At 34.8% G+C, this 10,597-nt stretch overlaps 2 protein-coding genes across 2 annotated transcripts in view; one reads left to right on the top strand and one right to left on the bottom strand.

The window, feature by feature from the left end:
- The window catches only part of LOC107718680 (uncharacterized), a 59,284-nt gene extending 57,454 nt beyond the window's left edge, over nt 1–1,830 (bottom strand). Inside the window, 4 exon segments of the mRNA XM_016525870.1 lie at nt 42–431; nt 946–1,350; nt 1,659–1,685; nt 1,782–1,830. Coding sequence (XP_016381356.1) covers nt 42–431; nt 946–1,350; nt 1,659–1,685; nt 1,782–1,830 — 871 coding nt within the window.
- Nucleotides 1,831–4,553: 2,723 nt separating this feature from the next.
- On the top strand, nt 4,554–10,462 carry LOC107718681 (protein HID1-like). The gene is made up of 6 exons (XM_016525872.1): nt 4,554–4,681; nt 6,832–6,981; nt 7,690–7,860; nt 8,667–8,780; nt 9,504–9,610; nt 10,387–10,462. The coding sequence occupies exons 1-6, from the start codon at nt 4,616–4,618 to the stop codon at nt 10,460–10,462; spliced, it is 684 nt and encodes a 227-aa protein (XP_016381358.1). The 5' UTR covers nt 4,554–4,615.
- Nucleotides 10,463–10,597: the final 135 nt, after the last annotated feature.

Here is a 10,597-nt window from a genome sequence, read left to right on the forward strand (position 1 = left end):
GAGAGAGAAAGAGGAAGAGAAAGAGAGAAAAAGCACATTACCTGTGCAGTATCCTGAACACCAGGTTTGTGGTTTCACAAGTTCATAGACATAGTAATTTCCTGGACACGCTTTCACTCTGATGGGGTTTGTCTTGTAATCACAGCAGTCATCTGAATAATAATTACCACAGACCTCTCTGGTCACCACTCCATCCTCTATCTGAGGGTGAGGACCATTGAGCCACAGAGTATAGTATGTGTTACAGCTGTATGAACTAACACAGGTCTCTGACATCTGGATGTTCATTCCATAGTAGAAAAGCCGGTACCAGCCATTCCAGGAGAAACGTTCATCACAAACGTAATTTCCACTTTCATTGTTGGCTCTCCAGGGACGATCCAGAGACTCATAGTTGTAGCAGGGATCACTGCTGATGCTGCTGAAAGCAACTGTCATGGACAAAAGAGAAATGTTAAGTTATGCAAACACTTTTTGTGTAAGAGATAAATAAAACGTATAAATGTCATTGCAGATGAATTGTGTATTTTTTTCAAATACGTTCTCCGATCTCAGTTTAACTTTAAGTTAGCCATTCTAAGGGTGAGTTTTCCAAAAGAGTCTAAACTTTTATTTTATTTTATTTCCCACAGTTTGTTTGAGGAGTCCAACACAACAACTTCTGGTTTAAGTAAAGTTATATTTGGAGCAAGACTATATGTAATAGTCTGTTTAACAGGGATCTGACTATTTTTTCTGAACAGGCATTGTACAAGTATGATCTGGGTAACATTATTATCACCAATTTTGTTAGGAACAAGAAATGACACAATTCAATTTAAAATTTTGTTTTGTACATTTTTTAGTAATTGTTCATTTAAAATATTAGAACAGCTTTAAAATAATATTAACAGCAAGCATATGACCTACAAAAATGTATTTCATAAAAAGAGCCTATAAATGCACCTGAACAGTATGTAGGCATGGGGGCTGATATGTTGGGTTTGACAAATTCATAGACGTAATAATCTCCTGGACAGGTTTTGACTTGGATGGATGTGGATGTGTAGTTGTCACACTGGTGAGACCATATATAATTTCCCAAAACCTCACGGGTCACCACTCCATCCTCAAGTGTTGGATGAGAGCCGTTGAGATACAGTCCAGTGTAACCACCACATCTCATATTACTCACACACCACTCAGACATCTGAGCACTTTCTCCGTTCAAAGACAGCCGATACCAGCCACTCCATTCAACAAGGGTGTCATCATGTCCAGAGTACTGATACGCGTTTTGTCGTATGTCTCTCCAGTATTCATCAAGAGTGTTATAATCATAGCAGGGATCAGAGCTAGAAGTTGTAGGTTCTGAATGAAGTTGTAGGTTGAAAAGAGACAAAAGACAATCACAACCAAACATATTGTCATTCTCTTGTTCAGCATCAACTACATCAGATGCTGCTTAAGTAAATAACTATATGGAAGAAAGGATGGATGATAAACTGAGGATGGATCTGACAGACTGACTACATCTACACATCTCCCTGCATTCCTTAAGGTTACTGGATGACTGGATCAAACGTGTCCCATTATCTGAGAGCCGTTCTATTTCTGGGGGAAAAAGGGATTATGATTCATCATAAAGTCAACTATAAGTTGAAGAATGATTGTTGTACCTGATGTTTGTCCATTGACTATTTCACCTGTTGATGCAAAATTGAAGCATGAGTTAATATAGCATCTAGTCAGCTGACATTTAAAAGAGACAGAAATCTGACAACTTTCATAAATGTACTCACCATTAACCAACAGAAGCAGTGAAACACAAAGTGAGATTAGAAACCTCATTATGACAAAATGACCTGTAAAAACAAAACAACTAGACTCTGAATGATCAATTGTGGTTTTCTGCAATTAAAAACTTTTTGTATAATCTGTACTAAACTTGAAACTACTGTGAACTACTGTTCTTGCATTCACTGCTACCTTGAGGTCTCTTCTATCACTTTTCACTCTAAACTTCTTACATAATAAAATGATTTCAGTCCAAGTCAGTTTTTCAATTTATGAAAAACTTCACTGCATCTATTCCATAAATCATACAACCAGAACACAATGTGATGAAATGAAGAGAAATAACTTTACCTGAGATCAAATGCTGCTGCAGAGCAAACTCAGGGAGATTCTCTCTTCAGCAGCTGAATACAGTGATGATGATCTGCAGCTCTCACAATCTCATCGGTGCCTTTATTAATACATGTGGGTGGATCATTACTGGAACCAAGAGTAATCTCTAAACAATAACTTAAACCAGTTTGTAATTTCTTTTAAAGTTATGTAAGACTGTAGCTATGGTTTGCTTGCCATTTAATCGGTTTACTACATTGTGCAGTTCTGTTGTGTACTGGTTGCTCTGATATTATAATGAAAACAATAGTTAATGTATATGTTTGCCTAAAATCAGATCACATTCCTGTGAGATTCCCAGCAACAAATGTACACATAAAAAAATTCAATAACATACTTGGTAACTGATAAATGATACTCAATGTTATGTTTACAGTGAATCCTGTCTTGCATATAAAAATGTATTATATCTTGTTCCAATGGCACAAAAATATTGCAATGCATTAGAACAAAACAGATATATTAAATATGCATACAGTATGTGGATGGAGGCTTGTGCGCAACCGTTTCTATGAAGAGCAGAGTTGTCATTGTTGAATCAACTGGTAGACAAAGAAACAAAGACAATTCAACACAATATTAAGTAATACACACACCTCTCCATTTTTCCATTTTAAAACCAAACATGAGGAGATCAGACACACACAACTAGCAGGACAAACTTTGTCTGTGGAAGAAAAGTAGTGCTAATTAAAAAAAATGTATCATGTAATGTAATTTACATGTTTGCAATGTTTTAATTACCTCTTCTTTATGCCAGTCAAAAAAGGTTGTCCTTGGTTGTAACAACAGGAGTTAAAGTTTAAAGAGTAAAAACTACATTAAATGCATTAACAATAAGTTAATTGCACCAATAAATGTTGCAATCAATAAAAATAAAGTGTGAGCACAAATAACATGTGACATAAATTTATGTAAAATTAATAATAACATTTAGGTCAGTAGGTCATCCAGGTATTTGTATGCATAAAAAAATAAAACATAATTTTTCAAATATTAATGTTGCAGAAAAAGAATAGTATTGTTTTCCAAACATAGACGGGGTCTTTAAATGCAACAATGCAGTAACACAGACATAAATAAAATCACCACTTACCACTGCAAATGATATGAAAGCATCTGAAGATGCCTCTTGGATTTAATACGCTGACTGCTTTTGTTGGATCATCTTTCCTCTTGCTCAGTGTGGGGTGTAACATGTTACAGTAATCAGATGAGCTTTTCTTTCTTGGTTTATAATGTGTTTTGCACATGTCCAAACACAGGAAATGCTGGGTGATATTAGATACAAACTGTTTTGGAGAATAATTAACAGTAAGAATGAACATCACCAGCAGTTACTAAAAAGAATAGCATGAAATGAGCATGCATGCATGAGTTTATTTCAGTTATGCAAAATTACATGTAAACAAGACTGTTCCAAGTAAAGCATGTAAATGTTTTTCTGAATGAATTTTGGATTTGAAAATGATGGATTTGAAAATGCATTTAAACATATTTTGCTTGTAATAACTGGCCAAATATTGTCATCTGACGTTGCTTCTTTTGCCATTTTTGAAATGTCAAAACAAAAACAGTCATATTACCATTTCTGAATCTCAGCTTAAAAACCCAAAATTGCAATGAATGAGGTAAATCTGTAATTTGCAACCACGCAATGTTAGGCTTCATATGAAACATAAAGAAAACACAAACTCTGCCTTGCAACATCCAAAAGTATTTCTACATTCCTAGTAAAGTATACACATTTCAGTTCTATCCAATAACTATGCTGTCAGTATCTAAAATACAACAAATTTATAGATTTTACTCTATGTATTTAAAAGCACCATTCAAATAATGGTGCAGGAAACAATATCCACAGTTACACCAGGTGGTTTTTCACTAAGAATGTTAAACACCTTCAAGAGAAACATATACTTCCACTGGGGAAAGAGAAAATATTATTGTGTGTTTACTGTATGTTTATACTTAAATCACAAAGTATCTAATGAGCAGTCTAATAAAGGAAACGCTTATTCTGAGGACACCGTCCATTGTATTCAATGCTGGCCGCGCCTTTAAAGAAGCAGTTTAACGTTAATTCACGGAATGCTTAAGGCACTCAACATTTAAAGAGTAATCGTTGAGCAAACATTTACTTTACACACCCGGAAAAAAAAAGACTTTGCTTGCATCCTGGTCACGAACAAACGATTTCTACTATGGCTATTGGCTACTACTAAGCCTAGTCTCATGTATATTCATAAGGTGATGTTCGCTCAATCGGCCAATCTGATTGGCTGACGGTTGAAACGTGTGCCAAGGGAGCTGGCGAATTTCACGTCAACGTCCGTACAGCGTAATTAATATTCATGAGCTGAACCTTTGCCGTGGTAGGATTGGTAATTCGGCGTCGTTTTCACCTGCGCCACGCACAGGTGCGCGGTGGACAGATCGGAGTGAGATGGGTAATTCAGACTCCAAACTGCACTTCAGAAAAGCGGTGATACAACTTACTACCAAAACACAGGTCAGGTTTATTTTATGTGACTTTTGTAAGCATTTGTGTAGGGTTAAAAATGTTCCAAAGCGCTGTTAAAGTGTAACAGATGGAAAACATTGTTCTTATAATATCTAATAATATTAAACTTTATACACTCGTTTGGACATTTCAACTTTCTTTTAATGTTAAATTAAGCATGACCTATAAAACAAAACAACTAGACTCTGAATGATCAGTTGTGGTTTTCTGCAATTAAAAACGTTTTGTATAATCTGTACTAAACTTGAAACTTCTGTAAACTACCATTCTTGCATTCAACATCCCATACTGCCACCTTGAGGTCTCTTGTATCACTGTTCACTCTATACTTACATAATAAAATGATTTCAGTCCAAGTCAGTTTTTCAATTTATGAAAAACTTCACTGCATCTATTCCATAAATCATACAACCAGAACACAATGTGATGAAATGAAGAGAAATAACTTTACCTGAGATCAAATGCTGCTGCAGAGCAAACTCAGGGAGATTCTCTCTTCAGCAGCTGAATACAGTGATGATGATCTGCAGCTCTCACAATCTCATCGGTGCCTTTATTAATACATGTGGGTGGATCATTACTGGAACCAAGAGTAATCTCTAAACAATAACTTAAACCAGTTTGTAATTTCTTTTAAAATTATGTAAGAGTGTAACTATGGTTTGCTTGCCATTTAATCAGTTTACTACATTGTGCAGTTCTGTTGTGTACTGGTTGCTCTGATATTATAATGAAAACAATATGTATATGTTGACCTAAAAACGGATCACATTCCTGTGAGATTCTTAGCAACAAATGTACATATAAAAAATTCAATAACATAATTGATAACTGATAAATTATACTTAATGTTATGTTTACAGCAAATCTGTCTTGCATATAAAAATGTATTATATCTTGTTCCAATGGCACAAAAATATTGCAATGCATTAGAACAAAACAGATATATTAAATATGCAGAGTATGTGGATGGAGGCTTGTGAGCAACCGTTTCTATGAAGACCAGTTGTCATTGGTGAATCAACTGGTAGTCAAAGAAACAAAGACAATTCAACACAATATTAAGTAATACACATACCTCTCCATTTTTCCATTTTAAAGACAAACATGAGGAGATCAGACACACAACTAGCAGGACAAACTTTGTCTGTGGAAGAAAAGTAGTGCTAATAAATAAAATGTTAATCATGTAATGTAATTTACATGTTTGCAATGTTTTAATTACCTCTTCTTTATGCCAGTCAAAAAAGGTTGTCCTTGGTTGTAACAACAGGAGTTAAAGTTTAAAGAGTAAAAACTACATTAAATGCATTAACAATAAGTTAATTGCACCAATAAATGTTGCAATCAATAAAAATAAAGTGTGAGCACAAATAACATGTGACATAAATTTATGTAAAATTAATAATAACATTTAGGTCAGTAGGTCATCCAGGTATTTGTATGCATAAAAAAATAAAACATAATTTTTCAAATATTAATGTTGCAGAAAAAGAATAGTATTGTTTTCCAAACATAGACGGGGTCTTTAAATGCAACAATGCAGTAACACAGACATAAATAAAATCACCACTTACCACTGCAAATGATATGAAAGCATCTGAAGATGTCAACTTTCTTTTAATGTTAAATTAAGCTTTTACTCATCATTTAATGTCAAAGCATTCAGATATAGCCTATGCACTAGAGAGAATCAAAAACTTAAAACATGACAGCTGTGTGCAGTCATGCTGTTTGTTTTAATTCCATTCAGTCTGCTTTTCTCGTTTCTTATTGAGTTTTACGGCTGATGCTCATGCATTTAAGTTGAAGCGGACCTGCTTTAATTGTTCTCAGTAAAAACATTGTGTTTATGAGGAATTTACATTAATTAATCGCATTAATTAATTCTGTCAACACCCTTTCCTGTATCAAAGAATGTTAAAAAATAAATAAAGGAAAAATTATATATTTTGTATTTTGTTAGAAAATTAAAAAAAAAAAAAAAATTGACAAATAATGAAAGTAATTGAAAGAAGATACAGGAGAAGATGTCTATAGACCGAAGATGCCACTATCTTATCTCAATGCATTTATTCTGAAAGGTTATGCTTTTTTAATCTTGACTTTTAAAAATGGACCCTTGTGTGATTTTGTAGCCCGTAGAGGCCTCTGAGGATGTGTTCTGGGACCAGTTCTGGACTGAAGTCAACTTGACAGCACAGGATATTTTTGCTCTGGTTCCTGCTGCTGAGATCCGCGCTGTGAGAGAGGAGTCTCCGTCCAATCTGGCAACCCTCTGTTACAAGGTACAGCCTGTGTCACATAATGGAGGTTAATGATGAGAAAAAATATGGTCATTTGATCTCAGCATGGGAGGGGACCTATGATATGCTATAAAATAAATGCTTTGTAGCCTAATAATATGACTCTTGTGTAAACATGCATGCATTTAGGTCTGTTTTGACTTGGAAGTGATGCATAAAAAAATATCAGGAAAAATGCATTGTTATTAGTACAGGAACCAGATTTTGGAAATGTGTCAGAAATACACACAATTTTTAGATTTAAAAAAAAAATAGTTTGGGTCCTTTTTCACACAGGTATCAACTGAGGCTTTATGCATGATTCTCATGATTTTTATTTGATCTGTGAATTAGATTTGTCTCTAAAATATTTTTTACGCGATATATATTTAGGCTCTTTCACATATGTTACATTTACATTTGGGACTGAATTGTCTTGATAAGCATGAATATGCACACATATTGATGAACCACTGCAGCATGAAAAGTTGAAAGAAATATACAGGTACATCTCAAAAAATTTGAATATCATGAAAAAGGTCAATATTTTTTGTCACTCATTTCAGAAAGGATTGCATAATTGTAGACTATTTTTGAACAGTAACGGGTTCAAAAATGTATTTAGATCAATTGACTTTTCTGAAGTACTAATCATTTCTTCAGCTTTAAAACATTGTGCACCTTTAAAGTGTGTGTGTGTGTGTGTTGCAGGCAGTGGAAAGGCTCGTGTTGAACGCCGACTCGGGCTGTGTGTGTGAGAGAGACAGACAGACTGTACTGAGCTGCATTCGTCTGTTGACTCGGATTCTGCCTTATATCTTCGAGGATCCAGACTGGCGTGGATTCTTCTGGTCCACTGTGCCAAAAGCGGGCAAGACTGTGGTGAGGGAAATTTCAAAATTGCTTTCAGAGTGGTTAATAAAGTTCTTACCTCTCCAAATGGTTGAATATGCAAGTAAAGCATGCAGTTTGCACACACTCCCAGAACGTCACCGCCGAACATGAGCTGTGCAAGCAGGTTTTAAGAAGATACACAGCAAAGCTTTGCCTAGCTTGGACTTTTATTTAAAACATGAGCTGTGTGTGTGTGAGAGAGAATTTGTTCTGCGGTGCATTTTTACGGTCTCCTGTTACCAGCCTAAACACTGCTCTGATTGTGTCTGTCTCAAAGATCGACGGCGTATTAAATATCCTGATTAGAGAGCTGAAGGGAGCAGAATGAGTGTATTGATGATGTGATTGTGTGCATGAAACTCTTCAGAAAGCCAATAGCTCCTCAAACGCTTGTCAGACGAGTTTGAAGTCTTGAAGTTTGCATTGTTTAAAAAAAAAAAAGGAATGCATGAATTTTCTGCTTTTGTGATTAAAACAATGCTTTTTTTTTCGAATGACAGACTGATTTGGTGTGTGTCTGTGTTGATGTAGGATGAAAGCGATGACGAGAGCACGCGGCCATTGGCAGAGAGAGATGAAGGGAGCAGAATGAGTGTATTGATGAAGTGATTGTGTGCCTGAAACTCTTCAGAAAGCCAATAGCTCCTCAAACGCTTGTCAGACGAGTTTGAAGTCTTGAAGTTTGCACTGTTTAAAAAAAAAAAGGAATGCATGAATTTTCTGCTTTTGTGATTAAAAACATGCTTTCTTTGTCGAATGACAGACTGATTTGGTGTGTGTCTGTGTTGATGTAGGATGAAAGCGATGACGAGAGCACGCGGCCATTGGCAGAGTCTCTCCTCACAGCTATATCTGATCTGCTTTTCTGTCCCGACTTCACTGTCGAGAGCCACAGCAGGACCAGTGCGGTAACCCTCAATCCTTCCTAATCTGGCAGAGCTTTTGACTAATAAAATCAGATTCATATTACTTAGTCTGGCCAAGAAACACCTGCTTAAGTCCAGGAGAATGACGCAGAAGTGACCAGCAGTAGTTCATGTCTTGAAATGTCATCTAGAACATTACATGAAACATAAAATTGGCAAAACCACCGTTCAACAAAATGGTTGCTCATTCAAATAGAGGCATCGAAGTCTCAAATGTTTGCACAGACAACACGAAGAAATTTGTAGAAAATGTGTTTGGACATTTACATTTTATGCATTCGGCAGATTTGTTTTATCCAAAGCAACTTGCGCTGCATTTAGGGTAAAGATTTTATCAGTATGTTTTGTCAGCTGAATCTTTTTTAGATGTTAAATACTTGAAGTACCCCTGAGATTTTAAGTTAATATTTCAGTAATCTGACAACATATTTGCATAAATAACTTAAATAACTTTAATAAAACATAAAAAAAATTACTAAATGTTTGTAATTTTTACTGTTTCAGTAAATTGTTGTTGTTTGTGATTTTTTTGTTTTACATATAATTTCATTAATTCTTAAGTTTTTATCATTTCCTCACAATCTTCCAGGGGTTTGTGAACACCAGTTTGAGAAACCCTAAGCAGGAATGCAATTTTTGTCCATCTAAATTTGGAAAAATAAATAAATAGCTTATTTTATTGACATAAATTATGTGTATGTTCAGGATGGCCCTTCTGATATCCAGTCTATAGACAGCTGTGAGTTAATCTGGGAAGCTGGTGTTGGATTTGCTCAGACTCCGCCTCTCAATCACACCCATGACTCCAACAGGTAAGAGATCCGCCCGCTTCATACTGCCCTGTCCCTCTTGTGTACTTATTATACATTCTGACCTACTTTACAGCTGGTTGTAGTTTGCATGTGACCACATTACATTTGTATTATAAATCTAATCCATCCTGATGTGTCCATGACAACCATGTAGGACCGCCTACTCACCTGTCCATCAACCACTGCTCTAAAAGTTGAAGAACTTTTTTTTTTCTTGCTGATTGCACTGGGAAAAATAACTGTTGTTTTTTTTTTATTTAAATAAGGACCAACACCACCGTTCAAAAGAAGTCTTTTATGCTCGCCAAAGTTGCATTTATTTGATCAAAAATACAGTAAAAACAGTAATATTGTGAATTATTGTTACAATATATAACAGCCGTTTTCTGTTTGAATATATTTTAAAATTTAATTTATTCCTGTGATCAAAGCTGAATTTTCAGCATCATTACTCCAGTCTTCAGTGTCACATGATCTTCAGAAATCATTCTAATATGCTGATTTGCTGCTTAAGAAACAATTCTTAATTATTATTAATGTTAAAAACAGTTGTGCTGCCCAATATTTTTGTGGAAACCTTGATACATTTTTTCAGGACTCTTTAATCAATAGAAAGTTCAAAAGAACAGCATTTAAAAATTTTTAAAAAATATAAATCTTTTGTAACTTTATAAATGTCTTTGCTCTCATTTTTGATCAGTTTATTGCATCCTCGATGATTAAAAGCATTAAGTATTATTTCTCTATGCCTTTCACTCTCTTTTTCTCACTCTCAGGGCAGAATTGTTGAAGCTTTTATTGACGTGTTTCTCAGAAGAAATGTACCAGTCTCCATCTGACTTTAATCAATAGAAAGTTCAAAAGAACAGCATTTAAAAAATTTAAAAAAATAGAAATCTTTTGTAACTTTATAAATGTCTTTGCTCTCATTTTTGATCAGTTTATTGCATCCTCGATGATTAAAAACATTAAGTATTATTTCTCTAT

The sequence above is a fragment of the Sinocyclocheilus rhinocerous genome, unplaced genomic scaffold (assembly GCF_001515625.1).
Source record: "Sinocyclocheilus rhinocerous isolate Xijiao unplaced genomic scaffold, SAMN03320098_v1.1 scaffold2921, whole genome shotgun sequence".
Taxonomy (NCBI): Eukaryota; Metazoa; Chordata; class Actinopteri; order Cypriniformes; family Cyprinidae; genus Sinocyclocheilus; species Sinocyclocheilus rhinocerous.